The sequence below is a fragment of the Montipora capricornis genome, chromosome 4 (assembly GCF_036669925.1).
Source record: "Montipora capricornis isolate CH-2021 chromosome 4, ASM3666992v2, whole genome shotgun sequence".
Classification (NCBI taxonomy): domain Eukaryota; kingdom Metazoa; phylum Cnidaria; class Anthozoa; order Scleractinia; family Acroporidae; genus Montipora; species Montipora capricornis.
In genome coordinates, this window is record NC_090886.1 from 54876341 (window position 1) to 54899303 (window position 22963).

At 38.6% G+C, this 22963-nt stretch overlaps 3 protein-coding genes across 3 annotated transcripts in view; 1 reads left to right on the forward strand and 2 right to left on the reverse strand.

Annotated features, from left to right (window-relative positions):
* The window catches only part of LOC138046839 (uncharacterized), a 39385-nt gene extending 32311 nt beyond the window's left edge, over positions 1-7074 (reverse strand). The window contains exons 1-2 of the mRNA XM_068893416.1: positions 6774-7074; positions 1722-1900 (exon numbers count right to left, since the gene is read on the reverse strand). Coding sequence (XP_068749517.1) covers positions 1722-1900; positions 6774-6848 — 254 coding nt within the window. The 5' untranslated portion in view covers positions 6849-7074. The remainder of the gene's footprint in view (positions 1-1721; positions 1901-6773) is intronic.
* A 61-nt stretch (positions 7075-7135) lies between these two features.
* On the reverse strand, positions 7136-12907 carry LOC138047540 (nesprin-2-like). The gene is made up of 2 exons (XM_068894431.1): positions 12452-12907; positions 7136-10917 (listed from the first exon to the last, which is right to left on the reverse strand). Exon 2 carries the CDS (start codon positions 10687-10689, stop codon positions 9808-9810), a length of 882 nt encoding a protein of 293 aa, XP_068750532.1. The 5' UTR covers positions 10690-10917; positions 12452-12907; the 3' UTR covers positions 7136-9807.
* Positions 7169-8242, forward strand: LOC138047542 (uncharacterized). The gene has a single exon (XM_068894432.1). The coding sequence runs from the start codon at positions 7169-7171 to the stop codon at positions 7790-7792; it is 624 nt and encodes a 207-aa protein (XP_068750533.1). The 3' UTR covers positions 7793-8242.
* Positions 12908-22963: the final 10056 nt, after the last annotated feature.

Below are 22963 nucleotides of genomic sequence, written 5' to 3' on the forward strand. Positions count from 1 at the left end.
TTGTTATGCAGTTTACAAGTATATTAGGAAGTGAAAGATGCCCCCATCCAGATAGTTCAGACCACAACATCGGGGACTATGTCCCATACTCTTACCAAATAGCGAGTGGGTTCTTTAATGTCCCATACTATTCATTTACATATTAGAAACCACATAAGATCAGTGTTGTAATATTAAGCCTTATTATATGACTAGCTCAGTGAGCGGTCAAGATGAACAAATTGCATGCTGTGATTGGCTACCTGAGCGGGCAAGATGGAGCTTCTATACTTCCCGCTCAGAGCAGATAATTTTTTGGGTGTTTTCCCGTATAATACATCCTTTATTGACCAAGCTTGTTCAGTCAAGATGACTGGATATTGGCCTTGTTCTATTTTTGCGTGTTTACGGACCTTGACTTTGTTTCGGTCCATAAGTACCCAAAAAATGAACTTGGCCAATATCCAGCAATCTTGATCTCACACTTGGTCAATAACCCATATTTATTATATAAACACCAATGAAATACCACATATGTGAGCTTTCTTATGAAAACATGATATCTTTACATATGAATATAACATGTTATCTTAATTTACATGTGAAAAGATCACTGTGGCTATGGTTACATATAAAAATTGCCCCTTTCTATATTAAAGTGAAATGATCTAGTATTTCATTGCTGTTTACATAATAAAAAGAATATTACATGGCCGCTTGGAGATACAAAATTTCTCTTCTCATGTTCAAGAAAATTTCACTCCTTCGCTTTGCTCACTCCTGAAATACTTTTCAACACTCGATGCGAAATTTCGTATGTAATATCCTCTATTTATTATATAGATATTGATGAAATGCCAGGATTTCTCCTTTTACTAAAAAATCATATCTTCACCGCACGCAGTGAACATATCATTTTTATCTTTCACATGTGAGGATATAGGTGTTGTCATGGTAACCAACACGTTTAGCCAATAAAACGCGAGCTTTCTCTTCATTGTAAGATACTTTTGTGCTTTAATATAAGATTATTCTTCTCTACTACATTAACATTTTTGTTGCAAAATTTTACATTATCATGATTTGTTTTTAATAACTTTCATATCTTGTTTCATGTTACACAACATGCGTGTTTTAGCGGTTGGTGACCACTTTCTCATCATTTCGAAACTGAATAAAACAAGTTGTTTTAAATCTAGACATTTCATCAATATCTATAGACTTTATAATAAACAGAACATTACACGGCCGCTTGGGGATATGAATTTTATCTTCTCATGCTGAAAGTATCTCTCACTCGCAGCACTCAAAGATAAAATTCGTATCCCCGCGAGGCCATGTAATATCCTCTATTTCTTTAACCTAAGCAAAGCACATACCAGCTTTCTCTAAAGTTTGCATTCAAAGTTTAGGAGTTTCTTGTTTATCACCAGTAGTCAAGATCAAATGTAGGTCATTTTTGTAATCTCTAATTTTGTTTTCTTTAATTTCCCTTTTTTTGCATTTACTTTTTTCAAGGTTTCTTTGTTTGTAAACCATGCTCTTTCTTTTAGTTTTTACCACCAGTAATGTATGTAGCTGCCAGTTAGCTGAATAAATCGTGCTACCCTATGATACTTCATAGTGTTGAACTTGTCAACTCCAGGGGCACAGCTGTTAGAATCAATAGCAACCTTATCCTCATTTACCCGTAGTTTGAAGTTTGAGAATAACATGAAACAAAAATGAACACTTGACTATACCTTCTATTCAATGCAATCCTGCTCTTGTATGTTAAATTTTCAAGGATACCAGAGATAGATGAAGATTCTGGTTTTAGGAGAAGTGAGCGAGGAATTTCAAACAGACATTCTCCTTTCTTTATGTTGTCCACAGCTATCATACCATAGCGATGGCATGATCCTTGAAGGCTAACTTTAACCTTTATAGAAAATAATAACATATTTCTGTTACTCTGAAAATCACTCAGATAGTTGTCATTGTTTTATCAAAAATAAATCATGCTCTTTTTAAGTCTCCAAGGTTGATGACTGTAGTTCAAATTATTTTAAATAATGTTCTGGGTTAAAATAAAGGATTACAATGTTTTCAGGTTAGGTAGCACACTTACCAGAACCTGTGACAAGTGTATACACAGGGACACCTAACGTCAATTTTCAGAAAATATCTGTTCGGAAGACGATTTTAGATCTAGAATTTTCGAAACCTTTGTTGTAAAATTTCTTGCTTGCCTGCCTGTCCTAGGATTTTCGAACATCTAAAAGATGGTATAATTGCCCATTTTTAAAGGATTTTTTACCCTAAAAAGGTCACCTAGAATTTTCGGGAGCTTTTTTCTGGCTGAAATTTTCGAAAAGGTACGTTTTGATCCCTATAATTTTCAGATCACTAGACTTTCAGCTAGGAAATCCGAAAAGATAAAATATTTTTAGGGGATAAAAATATGCCTATATCTACTGTTTAATTAAATACTAAAATACATTTAACAATGCTATGTTTAGTGGTTTTGAACTATATTCTCGTTGGGTGCCCCTGTATACAGTGTAGATCAAACCTCACATCATTTTCTCTACATTTTCCCTTGCTTGGGGTACCTGTGGAACCCTAACTAAGCCAAATGGTGCTTTCCTTTCAAAAAAATTACCTGACAACAAGATCTCTAAAACTTCACATTACTATTCGAATGGCACTTTCTGATTGCACTGATCCGCTTCAAGCTACAGTACTGTGCAAAAAGAATGCAAACGAATTTCGTCGAATTTCGGTTATTGTTCTCTCGAAAGTTCGCCGAAATTTCTGTCAAATTTCGGTGGGAAAGGTGTGATTTTTTGGGCGAAATTTCGAAGAAATTTCACTGAGCCACACGAAAATTCGAACGCAGGACGAAAGTTCGCAAATTCAGCAACGACATTTTGGTTGGAGTTCGTACGTAATGAAACGAAAATTCGCAAATCCAACAACGCAATTTCAGTTGGAGTTTGTACGTACTGAAACAAAAATTCGCAAATCCAACAACGAAATTTCGGTTTTCTGCTCGCGCCGGTGATGCAATTTTTTCTAATTTTTTGGTCGCGTCGCTAGCGTGCGATGAAAATCGCAATTGTATCCACTCTTGAACTGGCGACGCGACAGCAGAAAAAAGCCGTTGAAAAAAAAATCGTGAGAAATCGATTTAGTTCAATTTCTCGCAATTTTTCCAGTTGTCGCGTCGGCAATGCAAGGGTGGCTACACTTGCGATTTTCATTGCGCACTGGCAACGTGACAAAATTTCAAAAAATTTGCACGTTTAGCCACGGCCTAAAACGAAATTTCGTAAAGTGTTGGTTAGCGTTTCGCATTTTAATGAATGAATGGAATCAACAACTGTACTCTTCTCTCAACCTAGAGTATAATTTGCAATGGTATTTTGGCAACTGTGAATGAGAGTAAGGAAGTTTCCAGTTTTTAATAGGTGCATTCCCGAGCATTATCTTCTCTTACTTTTGCTGAAAGCTCTCGTAAGCAACCACCCTCTATTGTTTTCAATTTTGGTCTCTTGCGAAAATCGGCTCATGTAACCCACCGGCTGTTGTTGCGGCCACTCTCACAAATTCCCGCTTGGTCACTTATGAGGGTTTCGACTGGCCTTTTTCGTACGCTAACTTAAAAGGCAAATGCTTGCTGCGAACTTTCAATATTTCGCTATGTCCCAACGAAATTTCGCTATGTCACGACGAAATTTCGCTATGTTGCAACGAAATTTCGCTATGTCACGACGAAATTTCGCTTGAATATTCACGCGGCCGTTGCGAATTTTCGCTTTCATTGAAACAATAGGCTTTTCGAAAATTCGACGAAGTTCGAATGAAATTTCGTTTTGCCCGAAATTTCGTTATATTTCATCGAAAAGTAGCGAAAAGTGCGAAATTCGTTTGCATTCTTTTTGCACAGTACTGTACCATTCCTTTGTAAAAGTTTCGGCCCAATTAGGGAGAAGAACTTGTCGTGTGCATGAGAAAAGGGAACTACAAATCTGGAGTATGACAGCACACGAATGAGCTGTGGATTGGAATGGGTCTATCAACCATGCAAACGGAAATGGAACTTCTAAAATGTGATTGAATGGCAAAAGCTTTCAGTCCAGCCCACCAAAGTGGACCACCTTCCAGATTCCAGTCGGACTGAACCGAAATGAACCCTTCCATGCATCTGCCTCAGAACCGACCACCTCCGGAAATTTTTTAACTGAATTAATAGAAAGGACCCAAAAGGACGAAATCAAACTCTATTGGTTTACTTGTCGATGTTATTTTTATTTTATTTTCCCTTTTCTGTTTTCATAGGTCAACATGAGTTGCAATCTAAACGAACATCAAGGGCAGATCGGGAGGGGGGGGGGGGGTGAATAGGTGGCTACCCACCCCCCATTTTGGCTCCTTACTTTTCCATTTACCTGCTTTACATTGTATTTTTATTTTTGCTGGAACAGACACTGTTTACCTGACAAGAAAATTTTTCTTAACACTATATTAATAATATAAATTACTGAATTCTGATTGCCTGAGACCAACGGCATATTTTCTAAATCCCGTGGGCACCTTTTGGTAATCAAGATGACATGATTACTTATAAGTTATATTTCTGTTGACAGCATCGATTTATTGAATTGAACTTGAAAACATGTTAAGTTGATCATCATTTGCAGATGCAACAGCTAATCCAAAGATAACTCGCCATTGGTTTGCAACCCTGACCCCAAACAATAGCTAAAACAATAGAGAGAATGACATTTCATTGTTTCCTGCAAGGGTTGCGAACCAATGGCGAGTAGTCTTTGGATCGGCTGCTACACTACCCATCATTTGTCGCGGCATTGAACGGGCTTTCCTCGATAATTTTGCTATTTATGAGATAACCATGAAATCGCAATGTGCCCTTGTGCAATTAAGGATTAATTTCACTTGTATTTTCAAATGAAAATACGTTTGAAATTAGTCCTTAATTGCACAAGGGCAATATGTACTGTATTTATGTTAATCTGGCACGTTCACATTAAAATGAGTCTTACCCATCCGTGAAATGTGGATAAATAAAGTACTACTACTACTACTATGTGATTACATATACACAACATAAACAAAGTCAAAATGGCAGTCGAAACTATCTGGACTTTTTTTAGAGTATATGCTTCGATTATTTCAATTCACCCCCCTTAAAAAATATTCCTAGATCCGCTACTGAGCATGCAGGTCTCATTCCTGTCATTAATACAGTAAGGGGCCCAGTTCTCGGCCGGGTCCAGTTCTCGGCCACTTTTTGTTCAACGTTTATTTTTAGCGCCGCAAATGAATCTGAATAAAATGCCATTGCTTCCAAAGGTAGCTTTATTCCTTGTCTTTCGTCCTGCCGAATTTTGAGTTTACAGCTACTATATACTGTGAGCAAATCGAGGTGACACGAAGGTAGGTGAATTTGATTTCCACGAAAACGTGTTTGTTTACGGCTACTCGAATTACAGGTAGCAAGTCAGTTCGATCGAAGGTCGTTTCGATCGACGTTCGTTTCGATCGAAACCAAAAGTCAGTTCGATAGAAGACAAGAGTCAGTTCGATCGAAGAGTAAATGTTTATAAAAACTACAGTTTTGCACGCGTATAGATAATAATAAAAGTTCTATTGTTGTGTAATGATTGCGCGAAGTAATATGAGCGATGCGGAAAGGCGGTGTTCAATTGATTTCCTTTGTTGTCGGCGTTCCTTGAAGACCTGCTTCAAGAATGTGTTTTGAACAGCTCCGAAGTTAACTGTATCAGGAAATATTTTTAAACAGATTTGATAAATAGTAAGTTCAATACACTTAAGCAATAGTTACAGTCTTCGATCGAACTGACTTTTGTCGATCGAAACGACCTTCGATCGAAACAACTTTCGATCGAACTGACTTGCATTCGAATTACATGGTCTAATTCAAGTTTGTATTTTATCCGTATAGGAGGCCCAAATGAGGCAATTCTTGGCGTAATGAACGTAGAGTGATAAAGCTTTCTGTTAAATATAAACTTTTCCTGGCCTATTTTATTCTTTTACCTAAATTCACCCCTCAATATTTCCTTAGTACTTCTGCATATTTGCTATTCTCGGCCACCCTGCTGGCCGAAGACAACAATAAAAAGTGCTCATAGTTTTGTATGGAGTTTTCTTGTCAAATCATTTGTAAAAGTAAAGCTGTAATGGGGTGGCATGTTCCGACAGTAGCTATAAATTAAAATTATGAGTTTTGACTTACCGGACCCCGTTTTGAAATACCCAACTCTTTTTTAGCCTCGCTTGCCAGTGTATTTACGAGAAAAACTAGGTGTGCCAAAAACGTCCTTTTCTAACGTGAAACAAAGCTCGTTAAGGGTACTTTGTGGTCGAAATATCAAACACAAGCCTTATTAGTGACTTAACAACAAAAATTGGTGATAAAACGTTGTTTATTCCGAGGAATCGAGCGCACTCTTTTGTGGCCGAGAACTGGGCTCGCTGGCCGATAACTGGGCCCACGAACGAAGCCTCCATTTTCGTTATTACTCGGGAGAAAACAGCGTTGAGCAGTCGATAGCTTTACATGTGTGTGTAAACTCAATGCTGAAGCTAGTTGTCTTTGAAATTTCAAGTCCTTACGGCTATTCCAAGGTAAGAAATACAAGTTTACGTTTTTTGTGGCCTAGAACTGGGTCCCATACTGTATATAAAGCTAAGCTAAAAAACTCCTTGAAGACAGGACCAAGGAAAGATACAAAGAAAAATTATTTTCATCGTTTCATACTAACCTTGTCGCTTAAGCGTAAACCGTTAACATTGCACCAAGAAAGAAAGCTGTCCAAGGTTTCATCCATCCCGAGCATCCTTCGTGGATAGGTGGTTTCAGAGGCTACAGAAGGAGTGGGTCACGGTAAAAATTTAGCCTTTCTGGAGTAGGGTTGAAATGAAACGTTTTCATAGCAAACGCCATTAAAGTTGGATGTTATTCTTTAGTGTAGCGTTTTTTTCATTTCCTTTTATAGAGCCTTAAAAGGTTGTTTTTTTTTTTCAAATTAAACACCCTTTATATTTTTTTTACGTACAGCATTCAGGAAACAAATCGCATCCAAAGCCTACCCTACAATGGAGAAGAATTGACCTTACTCTTGATCCAACATGGCGGACGAAGCTGTTCGTTGATGATATGTCTCTTCTTGGTCTTGTTCCAGATTACGGCAGTGACTCCAGTAGTTCTTCTGAATCTGATCAAGATGACAATAATGTAGCCGATGAAAGAGGAGATGCTGGTAATTGTAAATATGTTGATAGTAAGCCAGAGGAACCCCAGAACAATCAAATACCACTTCCTTTGCCAACAATAGATCTCGCCGAAATTTCAACATTGAGCACAAAGGATTTAAACCCGCGAGCATGCCAAACGTCGTCCGTTTTCTTTAACCCATATCTTGCTGCAGAGAAACAGAGACTTTCCGTTCTTGAGAAACACGTACATCTTTCAGAGAGCAAAACAGAAGATCCTCGCAGCAAACAAGTGTGTTTCAAGTTTCAGAAAGGTCGCTGCAGATTAGGAGACAAGTGCAAGTTTTTCCATGGCTTAATAAATGTACCCAACGCTGAGCTTGGCATAGCCCCAAACCTTACAAATACAGCGACGAATTATGAGCCAGACAAAGATGAGGACAGCTGGGAACCGCAAAGGAGAAAAAAAAGAAAAACAGGCATCAGTGACTCTCTTGTCCCACCAAAGCGCGCGATGCAAGCTTACGAAAAACAAAGAGAAAGTGAAAAACCTTGGTCAAGAGCATGAAACTTTTCCTGGATGTATATCACTGGAAAAAATAACAGATTCCCATTTTTGGCTATTTTAGTGCATTTAAAGAATACCAACAAAAATCCCAAATTTGGAAGAGTGAGACAAGTCCCAGTCAGGGAACTTGGTTGGGAATTCCCTGGTTGGGACTTGTCTCACTTTGCCAAATTTGGGATTTTTATTGGTATTCTTTAAATACCCTAAAATATCCAAAAATGGGAATCTGTTATTTTTTCCTGTGTATAAAACAAACTTATTGGGGGAGCTTTATTAATTATAAGAATGTTTTTTTTTTCCACAACTGATGAACGACTTGCTCTCCACTACCACTTGCGGCAGTGGTGCCAGAGAGAGGGACAATTTTTGCGGTTTATTTTTAGTTGTAGAAGGTTACTTTCCAAAAGCATTGCGGGTTTATTAAACTAATGAAAAACTTTTCTAAGCACAGTATACTTGCAGAGTAACTTTATCTTTGTGAATGTTATATAAAACCATTACGTTGATGACAGTAATTATAGGAACGGTCAGTATAAAGTGCAGACTGCAGACTGGGTCTAAAATGCAGACTGACGCCTAGGCCTAGGCCTGGAAAAGAGGCCTATTTTGCACCATAGTCTGCATTTTAGACCCTGTCTGCAGTCTGCAGTCTGCATTTTATACTGACTGGTTACAGGAAGAGCATGTGTAGTTGCGTCTATCGTCCAGTTCATGTTCCACGACATCCGTTGGAACTAAATCTACCAAGCTATAGCTGATAGTTCCATACTGCATCCATCGCAGGCATCTGGTTTTCCTACACACAAAGCCATTTGGAAATCAAAAGCAGCTGACGACCATAGATGGTTTTCTCCTGACGTCACAGTGGCCATGTTGGCACACAGAACAATGGGGAAAAAAGTATTTTGGGAATTTGACTCTATTAATTTATAATGCAAAAGATGAGCCATAATTTGCTATTGTTTTGTACACCAGTATGGCTCTCTCATCACGTAATTGAAAACCATCTATACAGAACAAAAGCAAAAAAGATTCAACACAGCAGTTTAAGGTTGGAAATTAGTTAAACAACACAAATGGAACGAAGTGCGCGGAAACTCATTGATGTGGTTAACAGTCCATTGCTATTGCATGGTATTGTTGTCTAAGTGTTAAAAATACTCAACCTCAAAATAGCGCAATTGGCGAGGAAAATGAAATTAATCATTGCTTTAAACGTTATTCTTAGAGATTGCATTTTTCAAAACTCTGTGGCTGAGGTTTCTGTAAAAGGTGGTTACTGGCCGTCTACAGCCGCCTGCACGGCCTCTTTTATCCATTTGTTTAGCTTTAGACCAGGCTCTTGTGTTTGGGTTCGAGCTGCGATCAACACCGCCAGGAGTTAATGAGTAGCAGCTTGCCTCTCCCATACATGCATGTCCTATCAGTCAACCTTTGCGTGCCTCTTTCTATTTTTAGAATGCCACAAGTTCCTCGGCTCTGTACGTACTGTTTAGAATTGCTAATCAGAAAGACCAAAATACCACAAACAATGTATGCAAATTGTGCAAATTGATGTAAATGTGAGTCTCCTGCTGAAGGGTTGGTTCTAAATATAGAAAGATACGCGGAAAGGTTGACTAAACTCAAAGATATAGTGCATAGGGAGGCTCCTATACTCATGGGTTCCTGACACCGCCTAGTCCACCATCGCCAGCCGCTTATGGAAAAAGTTATTGAAACCTCTGTTCTGTGGTAGGTTTTATTACCCATGCTGTTTGCAAAAAGTTGGGCACAAAGTTCCCAGAGTTGTGCCGTGATCTACGAAGGAAGTAACGGCTGTGATGGCCCCGCCAGCAACTTAAAGCTTGATAAACCGATGTAAAATATTAAATAATTTCCATGAAACGAATCTTGATTGCCAGGCCTTGTGTACCACTTTGCCTCAGAAAAGGAAGGCTACGTGAAACTCTCAGTTGATTTCCCCTCCTACAGCTGAGTTTATCAAACTGATTTTAGCTTTTGGATTAAAATATTTAAAAGTTTTCCCAGAAACGAAAGTCCGAGAATTCTGCAAATGCAGCTGGAGGACTTTCAACGTAATCAATTTTCTCATCAACCAATAACGTATCGGAACAGGATTCTTGCATCGTGTTTAGTGTCGAAATCTGTAAGAGGTCTTCTATCGGTTTTCCGACTTTTTCTGGTGGTAGTTTTGGAATTTCCAATCCTTTTCGCCAAATTGGTTTTCTACGTATATCCACTATAACGATCTCTTCTTCAAACTCGTCGTATTCTTCATCAGAATCATCTTCATCTTCATCTACGGACGCAATTACTTCCGTTTTGTTGAGTTTGTTTTTTTCCTTCTGGACTTTCTCCTCTTTTTCGTTTACTTTGGATACTTTTCTTTTTGGTGCATAATCGCTCGGATATTTCAACAATTCGGCAATGTGGAGAATGTCCACATCATTAAGCTTTTTCTTAGAGGATTCTACCTCTTGCTTTTGCTGTGCCACAGCAAAACCGGGTTTTTCAAATCGAGGCTTTTCCTTCATGACAATCACGAACTGCTGTTTAACTCGGGCACCGGCAGATTTCGTGAAATGTTCGATAAACCTTCGGTTCTTGTTCCCTCTACCGATTATCTTCGACGACACTGAGAGCTCGTATACCGTGCTACAATGGTCGTTCCAACTTGAGATAGAAAACGACTCTGAAGACATCTTTGAAACTGCATACAATTTGACATTACGCAAATTGACATCATTTCTCAGGAATACAGATGGGTGTTTGGCTGCCATTTCAACCAGGCTTTGGTTTTGTTTAGACCCCTTTTCAAAATTTGTTAAACTTGTTTCTGACGTTACCACTGTTTTCTTCGTAACTCCCAATCCACCTCGGTAGCTATACTCCATAACTCCAGAATTGCCGCAATACAAATGACTTAACTAAAGTTATTCGTGCTGTTTTGTGTTTATTTGGTCTCACTCGAATGCGTTTTCTCCAAACCTCTAAAACGCTTTTTGTCAAATTTATGTAGGCTAGATCAGTGAGTTTGCGTTCTATCCACTTGTAAACGATTTCCTTTTGTTTCTGGTCGAATTTCTTCACGTTTGCAGCCAGTACAGAACACCTTTACAGGCCTGAAGAAAATAATAAAACAGACCTTCAATCGATAATTAAATCATTACGATTAAATATGTTAACGAACAGTTAATTGGTTCTTCCCTTGGTGATGCGAATGACTCACCGTTGATGCCTTCAACTTTGGTAAGGTTTTTGAGTAAACTCCGAGGTTTAATTTTTGGCCAAATCTTTGCATGCGTGAAGATTCAAGGCACAATAAATCTACCCGAGGAGAGTGTTCAAATTTCTAATCTTATCTAATACTTTGTTATATTACGTGCTTCGTCATCTATTGCATTGGTTTGAACACTATGATGGCAATTAAACTGCATACAAGCAATAAAAGCAACAATAACGATCAAGGGAGCGAAAATAGAGGTCGCCCGCAGAGAATATTCCGCACAGGTTCGCACAGAATGAACTGATCAAATCAGTTGACTTGCCGACATGGTCGCAGTGCTATAATTAAGATTTCGCGCCATTTTGCATAATGCAAAGCTGTTCCGTGAGAAAAGACACAGGGTGCCTTTTCCTTCGTTTATCCATTTCCCGTCCAGTGGTGTTTGGTCTTCTTTCACTTTACGGCAAAGAAGAAAAGGATAATTGAAGTGTTAATGAATGACAACTGTGGTTTCCATAATTACCTCACATATGGAGGTATTTAAATTGTTAATCGATTTTAGCTCATCATACAAAGCCGATCGAGGCGACAGTTTGAATGGAGTTACATCACACGCACTGTCACACATGATGTCAGGAGCAAAAATCGTCAATCACTCTAATACTTCTAATATCATGTTGTGTTTAGCAAATTCAAAAGGACAGAGGGAACCAATATCAATTAGGAATAAGGGTGGACTGTCTGACAATCAGTCACGATAACGAAACAAAGGAAAAAAACAAATCACCTAAAAATAAATATAAAAAAACAAATCAATTATTATTTGTCAAAAGTCAAAAAAATGAGAAGTTACTGGAACAAGATTTGTATCAATGTGGTCTGATGGGTTTTAGGAATCAGACGAATCAGACAAGAAATCCAAACGGTTCCTGCATTGAACCGCTTCAGGGTCTTACTAACAGCTGGAGTTATCTGATTTGGTGTTCCTTCGTCAATTTTATGTTTTTGGTCGCGCTTAACTCGTCTTTCGCCAATATAATTTCTTTGCCGTGTTCATTCGTGCCATTTTTGGGCTAGAATATGGCTCCCCTTGCTGCTTTCTTGTCCTCTTTCTCTACATTTGTCATGGACGAGAAGAACATTGATGCAAAAGCATTTTTAGTGACAGGTTCCCGGTCTTCAAAAAAACTAAGAAGGAGTGTTTCCTTCTTCATGAACAATTTGGAGAGCAAATAACACATTTGTTCGTTCAAACAGAAAACGTGACTGTGTTTAAGTGCCAAGTCTCAAAAAAAAATGGAAGACATTGAGTTCGAACCGGCTTCGAAACTGGAATTTGCCTTGCTTGTTCTTAAAGTTATCGTCAAGCTACACTGAATCCTACATTCATACAAGAAAATACATAAACAAATAGTCGTGTAGTTTCTTACCTTTGTAGGGAGTATAGGTTTCAAACTCCTTCAGCCATTTTGCGGGAGTTCGTCTACGAGTAATTTGCAACCCAACGGACGTATTTCATTGCCTTACTAAAAAGCAGAAATCACGTCTAAAGCAATAAGTTTCAGAACAGTTTTTAGGAACAAATCACAAGACATAAACCACTCTTAAGGACAAAGGCAATTGTTATTCAAAGTGAAGGGATGTCATCACAAGAACGAGATAGCTGTTACTGTTTGCCCAAAGTCGAATTGCCGACCAATTCTTTTAATCTTTCACCAAAGATCCTTTGGAGTTATCTTTGGGTAAGCTCGTTTCTCTGTTAAAATTTGCTTGAAATTGCTTATAATATCATGGAAATATCCCGTGACTGAGTGCTTGAAAGAACGTGTTTTCAGTTTTAATTAGTACCTGTGATGGGTTCACAGGGGTCAATGTATTCTTTAGGAATCAGGGCGGTTAAGTTATCAGTGTGATGCAAATACATTGTCGTATTTATGAATTCTGCTCAAAATACTTTAAAAGTAAAGAAGAACGTGTAGAGAGTCACTTGATGACGAATCTTAAATGAAGTTAACAAATTAACGCAAATCAAATCAAATGTTAGTTTTTGAAAACCAAATGATAATCAAATTGCAGTGCTCTATTCTGCAAAAGTGGACTGGCATCCCATCCAGGGGGGAGTAGAAATACTCCTAGTCGCTTCATGCTACAGAAACCGGAGATAAGCGCCGGCCTGATGGGCCTTCTAGGCTCGTAGCAGACTTTATTCTGCAAAACGAGACACTTTCGACAAAGTTTAATCTTCCATGGTACAAGCGCTCCATCTGATTAAGAGCCTCTCCCCTCCCTCCCTGGGCTCCCTCCCTGAACAAAAAAATGTGCAACTTTTCTTTCTCGCTAAAAACAGAGAAACAATTATCAAGTGGAACTTACACGCTTAACGCAATGGCATTCATAAAAACCATCTTGAAGTCATCACGATTTTAATCAGTATAATCACGTATCTTCTATTAATCATCCCTACTCCACCTTTCCTGAATCCTCTTAATTTGAAAAAAGAGGGGCGCTAATTATGGAATCAAACATATCATCTCTCGAGAAAGAGTACTCGATTGCCAAGTTATGGTATAAGTGACACAGTTATTTGGCTTTACGGAGAAGGAATTTCTTCAATCACAATTTATAACGAGGTTGCGATTGCCATAACAATGTGGTTTCAGTTTTGGTACATCAATCGTTATTCAGTTGGACGGTTTTACTTTTTCCTCAATTTCCACCCCTTTTTGTTTACAAATAACCCGGGAGAGTTCGCTTGTACTGAGGGTTTTTCCGTCATAAACTGTTGAAAAGTTTGATACATCTAAATCAAGTTAAAAAGGTTGCCTCTAACTCTTTACCGTCGCTTGCAACTACCTGTCCACACGCTTGAGAAAAACATGTTCTGCCAGCCATTGCAGTCAAAATTCAAAGTTTTGACAATCAAACTTCAAAGGTTACCCGCCCACTTTGGAACGTTTTGGCACCACTCCGCAAACACTTCACCGGAAGCAAAGTCAGCAACACTTACGGGCATTTTGTCTTTTGGAGGTTTTGAACACCTTGCTTGAAATTACTACCTAGTTTATTTATTGTAAACGCCATGTCTTGTCAAACGGTAAATAAATCACCTACGATCATTTGCGCAACTGGCGCCAAAACGTTCCTAAGCGGGTGGGTAAACTTTGAAGTTGAGTGTCAAAACGTTGAATTTTGATTGGTCGGCAGAACATGTTTTTGTCACGCGTATGGACAGGTAGTTGCAAATGACGGTAAATGTTGACTAGAATCTTCTAACTTTTCCTGTGCAAGTTTCGAGAGAGAGAGAGAGAGAGAGAGAGAGAGAGAGAGAGAGAGAGAGAGAGAGAGAGAGAGAGAGTTGTGTAGGTATTTGCTACGAGAAGTGGGTATTTTCTACGGTAGCATTTACTCAAGAGTGCGTACTTGCTACATAGGTAAGTACTTGCTACGGGAGCAGATACCGACGGTGGGTACTTGCTACCAAAAGTAAGTATTTGCTACAGTAGCAAATACCTAAGCTACGTATTTGCTACGTTTGCTACAGTAGCAAATACGTAAGCTAGGTATTTGCTACGTTTGTAAATATGAAGGGTGGGTAGTTGCTACTAAAAGTGAGTATTTGCTACAGAGGAGGGCATTGGCTGCAGTGCAGTGGTGTTTGAGCACAATAACGCAAAATATTGGAAACAATCCTGGGTAGAAAATCCTGGGCTGAAAAATGTGCACTGTCTAGTAGTCTTCATAAGAGTAACGCTATTGAAATTAGTATTTCATCTTCATTATGACCCATCTGCCCACACGTAAGAAAGATAAATAAATATATGTATTTAAAAGGCTCTCCCACGCGTTTTAAGAATTTTTCGCATCCTTTTGGAATGGATACTTTTGCCCTCAGTACGAAACAATTTGTTTGTCCAGTGGTCTGCATGAAGAACACGTCCCTCCCCCTTTCCGTCCATGTGTTTTGATCTCAGACTGCAATGGCGGCAACTGATTGTAAGTGAATAGTATAAGTTTTCATCATTCGTCTTTTAAACGTGGAAATTTACATTTAAGATCATTAAATTCCCTTCATGTGTGCTTTCTTTCCAATAAGTCAACAATTAATTGAGAGTGTATTTGGTACATTGAAAATAATCACCGTGGTAGAATCAAAGATATCTTTTTTTAAATTAAGCAAAAGACCACAAGTTTCTATGGTTTATAGGCATGATAAACCACTTAGAATGTTGGAGGAACACGCCTGCGGCTCGTGATTTACGAATTCCTCTCGTGTTCTACCAACATTTTGAATGGTTTATCAGCCTATAAACCATAGAAACTTGTGGTCTATTGCTTTTATATAATAATTCAGAAGACGCGCGATTTGTCCATGAGTTTACTATCACAATAAAACATAGCTGATTGACCAATCAGAGTGCGCGCATCGATTTTGTTATTATATAATCGCTGATAAAGAGGCCGTGTGCCGTAGTACTAGCACTGTTTTAATCTAAGAGCTAATTTTGTGTTCCGATTTTGCTTAAACCGGCCGCACACTTGGAGAAACTAGTGCCGCGCTAATTCCACCGAGAATAATTCAAGCGTACGCAGCGCCAGTACTGTTACCCGCACACCTAGCGCTGTTATTGTGTGGCTTACACGAAGTGTGATAGCCACACTATGCCATCGTCTAAGATATTTATTTGTCACCGAGAACCTTAATTTCTCAAGCTTAATGCTTTTGAATTCTAGGACAGAGGAGTCACAGATTGATTGTTCCCTGAAAAGAAAAACTAATACATTGATTCAGTGAGAATAAAGAAATTTTTCATGAAATCAGTCTCGATAAGAAAAAGTATTTTGTATTACTCCTGACCTACCCACTTAAACTGGCTCATCATCACTATCTGCACTTTTAACCCTGAAGTGACATGAGTAATGACGACAAGAGGTTATCGTCACCAGCGCTAAGTTCGTTTTCTTCAGAAAAGTTCGCAGCGAAGAAAATACCAAACATCTTTGATATTGAGCGCTATTTCCGCATTGACAAATGCGCATAAAAATTAACTCCGCACACCGGGCGAATTCTTCGCGGCAGAGTTAGCGATGCGCTATTTTCGCTAAATGCGCGGGTGGCTTTAGAGTCACATTTCTTACATGCTATGTTTAGGTAATCGCACGCGAATCTTCATCACTAAAGACCTAGTTAAATGTGAGGACCGATTGTGAAGTTCATTTTGTTTCAGAAAGCCGGCTGAGCTAGTCTCCGGCCACAAATCCCAATATATTTGAGCAGGCCATCATATTAATTATTGATAGGATGGGTCGGTACATTTCGCTGACCCCCAGTCCATGGACTACCCAAATGGATTATCCAAATGGACTACCCTAAAAATACTATTTCGAATGAGTACTGTTGATCCATGTGTAAGCAGCATCTCAAATAGTGCTTACTTAAGCCTCAACACCCATTTTAAACAGCATTGTTCAACAGTATTTAAGTCTAAGCACACATTTAAAAAAGGTTAGCTTTCGATTATTGTTGTGATGGCCGATTACTTCATTTAAGCTAACCTTTTTAAAATGGGTGCTTAGACTTAAATACTGCTGAACAACGCTGTTTAAAATGGGCGTTGAGGCGTAAGTAAGCACTATTTGAGATGCTGCTTACACATAGATCAACAGTACTCATTCGAAATAGTATTTTTAGGGTAGTCCATTTGGGTAGTCCATGGACTGGGGGTCAGCGAAATGTACCAACCCTGATAGGATACAGCGACATGTAAAATCACTGAAACATCAGGACTAAAAAACTTGGTTTCGCGGTCCATTCGAGCCACTACTTTCTCAGGCTTCTTTGCAAAGGTGTTCCGTTAAAGTGCATCTATAAACTCAAATAATTTTGGTCTGCAATATTAATCTCCCTGTCAAGAGCAAACATGTTTTACTATTCTCATCTCTGCCGGGTACTTGAAGTAGCAGTAATTTGAACCCACGACCGTATTGTGAGAGGCATGAGTCTATTCTCGAGCTTGCATCACAAACTGGTTTGCAATAGACCAAAGCCGCTAACTCAATGTTGTACTCAATTCAAACCCTTTTGCTCGATAAAATGTTTTGTTTTGTTCTCGGTATTTCCATGTCATTCAAATGTAAATGTTACATTATTATGCAAGTACAATACACAAGGAATCTTAACCCCGGGAGATTTGAATTGGGTAGAACATTGAGCTAGCCGATTTGGTCTATGCGAAATTGCTTTGAAAACAGGAATACAAAGCAGTTTGTGTCGAAGAATCGCGAATAGACCCATACCTCTCACATGACGGTCATGGGTCCAAATTACTGCTAAATCTGCCAAGTTTACGTGGCTTGCATGGCATAGAAAAAGTGAAATTCTACACGATGTAGTTAACAATGATGACATATCTTTCCTTTGGATGGGGAAATCTAATTTGAGTTTAGGTGCACTTTAACTGTAATGATCATCAGTTTAATAAGAAACTTGAATGTAAAAGCTGATAAAATATTGATTCTAAACGTTTTCGATCAATTTGATCATCATCAGAGTGAAATAATCTGCATACGCTCAGTGTTTTTATAGATCAGGCAGTGCCAGTTATGTAATACCTGTTCCCATGGGGAACAAGGTGAGGTCCAGTGATTGCACTTGTTTGTTTAGCTCTGGACGGAAGCGTGCGATGTAAAAGGCTCATTTTATTCTCCATTTTAACTATGAATGGGCGGTGGTTAAAACTTTAAACGTGAACTTGTGGTTAGGGTGTTTTCTAATGTGCTTGGCTGGCCCCGACTGCTTATTAACATGTTTCCCATATTACCTTATTACCTTCCCGTGGGAACAGGTATCACATAACTGGCACCGCCTGAACTATAAGAACACTGATCGTATGCAGATGATCTCACTCTGATGATAATCAAACTGATCGAAAGCGTTGAGACTCATAATTTTAACAGCTTTTACCTCTAAGTTTTATATTTTACTTTTATGGGCGAAATGTACAATCATCAGTTTATTTCCATTGAATTACGATAAGGAACTAATAAGAAGATAAATAGGAAATAACGCCCTCCGTTTCAATTGATTAGCTTCCGCTTCTTAGTGAAAATAGTAAGATACGTAAATTTTCGCAAGGGAAAAGACGATGAAAAATTCAATGACTTCAATTAAACAGCCATTATATATGAGGTTATATATGAGGTTCATGTGAACGGTCTCCTAAGCTGATTCTCTTTTCACCAAAAAAGCACTTGCCCTACAGAAATCGTCATGTTAGTTGATCAACCCCCGCAAGACATTAGGCTTGTTGGCTGCAGTTTACGCATGGGCCGGATTTGCTAACACCAGTCCTATAAATATTTCCAAACTGAGTGTAATAAGGCTCTAACAGGCAGTAAGTACTTGTGCATGTAGCAGCCAAAGGGAAAAAGTGAACGGAATGCAAAAAACGACCTGTAGGGAAATATTTCATATCATAATCAACTTTTAATGCTTAATGTTCTTATGAAAATATTTAGTTCAAGGTGTTAATGAAAATGCATAGAATTTTCAGCGATTAATTACCAATGAGCAATGGTAAAGTTAGGTTGTTGAAACTGAATTGAGTTTCTCGCATAGTTCGTATTTCTGAAGTTTGATGTTTTGGTAAATATTTAGAATGCTAAAGGCTAAAACACTATTCCTTACAAGTAGGAGAGCATTACTAGATTGTGAGCAGTCTCCCTTTTGCTCTACAATCCGCGGGATCAAACGAGCGCAGTTTGCCTGCAGTAGAAGCCAAGAGTAGCGCGGGCCTCGGATAGCGAGTGAAAACTGAGAAACTTTCCAAACAAAAGAGACTGTTGGTAGTCTAGCGCATCACTTGCTGCTGATTTAGCATAAGCCTTATGGTTTTTCAGTACATAAGAAACAGTTTTGGGGAGAACAACGTTTGCGAAATGTGATCCGTTTAGAAAATAAAGTTGTACTTCTCTTTCATGAATACCTTGTGTTTTCTCCTGTGATTTTAAAACCTACATTTGACTAGGGCCGATATGCAGAATCTAAGCCAATTTTAAACAAATGGTACACAGTTTAAGGTATCACCATTGTGAATCGTCTCCATTTTTCGAAGTAACCACCAGTGTGTCTAGCAGTCAATGCTATCCATCTGTAGATAATTACCTATTCGTTTTATAACTTGTCGTAAACGCAATAGCAAAACAAAGGTCCAGTGCACCATTTAGCAATTGGTTCATTCCTTAGCCAAAGCCATGATGAGAACGAAAATGAATGCCTTAATTGATCGGCTTACAGCATCGCAGAAAGATATAAAAAAAAACAATGTGCCAATGACTTTGATTAGGCCATTAGCACTATCAACAAGATACGTCCAGAAATGCACGTAATTAGATGCAAGTGGATTTCAACAAGCATGACGAGGTGTCCACCTGCTCTTTTTCTCAACTTTTACGTCACTAATCTCTCGGAATACAGACAATTAACATCACAAAGTGTCCCTCAAATACTGCTATCCAAGTAAGGATAAACTGCTGCATTTACCCTGACCTAAAAATAACGCTGACATTCACCTTAACCTTGTTAGATATAGATAGGAAATGCCTAGACTTAAAGGGACACTTCGTGTTGGATGTCGAATATGGGTGTTTAGCTAATTGTGTGCATTTCTTGACCTAAAGCCTGGCCAAACACTCGCAGCATTTCAACGCAACATCTTGCAACATTGCTGGGCACAACATGTTGCATACGTTTGACCACCTTGTTGCGTTATGTTGTAACATGTAGGATAATGTTGGACCAAATATGAAAACGGACAATTATTTTGAGCAACATTGTGGATGTTGCAGATGTTGCACTCGTTTGGCCACGTTCACGCAACATAGTTGCACCAGGGAATGCGCGCTAGGTCCACTTGTTGCGCGCCAGGGGCCTGGGGCACATGAACCTCAACATGTTGCGTTGAAAATGTTGAAAATGTTGCGTGCGTTTGGCCAGCCCGTTCAACAAGTCGCAACATCAAGCAACGTGGCAAGACGTTGCGTTGAAATGTTGCGAGCGCTTGGCCAGGCCTTACGTGTATCAACAAGCTTATGATGGCAAGGAGCGAAACCGTAGAGAAGATCCTTGATTGCAATTTTAATCGAAGGGGTGTGTGGGGTGTGGTGGGGAGGGGTGAGTTTGGGCATAAGGTGGCAACGAAATGTGTAAGTTGGAGTAAACACCAGCTTCTATCCCCACCATATAATTATTCTTGATAAATGACCAGTACGCGAATTTCTCCGAGATTTTTTCTCTCTTTAATTCATGTTCATTATTTAGAGCACAATCAGAATTCTCAAGAATAGACCTCGTGAATTGAAGTGCCTGGTTAGTACAAAAACCTAAAAAAAATAGGCTTTCCAACTATTATTAGACACCAAATATCCTTGGGTCACTCTTAAAGAGACTAATGGGGTGATAATTCTCCGAATTTCTTATCAGTCGTGTTATATGGCCTTTTTATAAAACGAAATGAAAGTAGGTATTTGCTGCAAAAGCGCGTATTTGCTCCTTCATTTTTGCGTTTTTGAATAAAACTTCAAAAATGAGCCATTCTAGCAGTTCTTTATCCACGCTCATCGTACTTTGAAGTGACGGTAATATTGTGGCCTGTTTAATTTCTTCGTATGAGGAGTTTATTACTCGTGAGGGATAACTTCTCTTCTTCACGAAAAAACAAAGTGCGTATTTGCTCCTGAAACAGGTATTTGCTACGAAATGGTTTTTTAACGATAAAATTGTTCAAAATTCGTTTATTCCTCTTTAATTGCTTTCAGATAGTGCATTTTAACAAGCGCTAACCTCACCAAAGGAGAAAACAAAGATATGACCGCCGGTTTGACTTTTAAAAAGAAAAAACCTTTCCCAGTCTTTTGAAAAAATCCTGAGCTCTCAAGTCGTACAGAAAACGTACCCTACAACAACCTTTTAAGCAGAAATTGAAGACATCGTAAAAAGAAGAATATTACTGATCGCAGAGGGGTTTCATAGGAATGTCTATCGTTGTCATGACCTTTAAAAGCCGAATTGTTTCCTGAATTTTACGTAATTATTGATGGATGTACCAAAAAAGGAGTATTTGCTACCCTTTTCGGATTTAAACGGAAATAAATTGCACGTCAAAAAATTAACTCCAATCTTTGAGGATTGGATGCCATCTGTGAAATACCAGCTTTTGTAAAAAGTATTAAAGATGTCATTTATATTGCATTTAAATTTTTTGAAGGCATAGGGAAAACAAGTAGCATATACCTAAAGATGAATCTAAAGAGAGAGAGAGAGAGAGAGAGAGAGAGAGAGAGAGAGAGAGAAAGAGCTAGACGTATTGTCACTTTTGACTTTTGTAACCAAAATATGGCACTTCCGTAACGTAAATGGCACTCATGTAACTCGTTTGACACTTAAGTAACTTGGCACTTTGGTAACAATGGCACTTAAATAACATGAAGCGGCGCTTTGGTATCACTATGGCACTTACGTAACATTTATGGCACTTTTGTAACCACTTATCAAGATGTCATTTTTGGCACTTCTGTAACTAATTCCTTATTTTCACTATTTTCCTTAACAAATCCAATAGGTATTGTTACAGTTTCAAATTTCATTTAAAAGAGAAAAGTTTCCCAACCCAACCCTTACCTCGTAGTCTTGTATTCTCGCGTCCTAAAGTTATTAATATTAAAATATTGTGCGCTACACCACTTGGCTGAGCATTTTGAAGCAGGGTTTCATTGGTGGTGTGTGAATCCGGTAAAAAATCCAAGCAATCGCTGATTACGAAATTAACTTTGAAAAAAACTTTAAAATGTGAACTTTACTGCAAAACGTATTGCTTCTTTTGTCATGTTGTTTGGTGGATAAACATGCACCCTAGATGCAAGCCTGAAAATGGGATGACTAAGTCTTACATATTTTTTTCCCTTGATCATTGTTACAAATGTACTTTAAATACATTTCAAGCCCGATTTGTTTTTATAAGCATCAATCCATGCATAAAATCCAAGCATCTTTTTTTTCACGACCGAGTCAGAAGGGGAGTGGGTCTATTCCTGTTTTGACGTCACAAACTTATTTACATTGCATTAACTCTTTGTAAAAATGCATGCAACGTAGATTGTGACGTCAAAACAGGAATAGACCCACTCCCCTTCTGACTCGGTCGTGAAGGTTATCTGGGTTATTGTTACTGAAAACGTTTTTTTTTTGTTTGTACTCGTAATTATAGGTCTTGTGCCATTTTCTTAGTCTAGGAGAGTAACTCTTGATGCTGAAGTCTAAGAGCAGAGATCTTAAAACCACCCACAATGCCCTTCGGGGCCTGCCCGTTTGCGTTCTTTTCCTTCTGTCTCTAAACAGCTGAAAATGGAATCTCACGAACAATTCGTCATTTGCATTAATCTGAAATGCTAAAATGATAACTATTTAATGCTACTTACATGAACTAATGTCAAACGAAAAAGGTTTGTTTAGTACCTTTGGTCATCATTCTCAGATGAGGAAACCTTTCCAAAGTTAACAGCGTCGGACGTTTGCCTACTTTTCAAGGGTAATTGAAGGCGAAATGAAGGATTTTTTTGTTGCACAAGTGCAAGTCATTACGGATTGAAAGTGATTTTAGAGTCATGTAGCAGCTCTCATAACGTATAACGTGATTGGTTTGCAACCCTAGCCAAAAACAAAGACTAAACAATTGAAACAATGACCTAGACTTAAAAGCAATAGAAGCTGCTTACAATACCAAACAATAGCAGCTTACGAGAGCTGCTACACTACTGGATTTTAGGACATATGACTCCTATTATTATTGTTGTTGTTGTCCATTCTTCAATGTCTAAGATGACCATGGCTTCGAGTCAAAGGGAAGAGCGGTGGATGTGGGTCTGGAGGTAACTGGCGAGGCCAATCC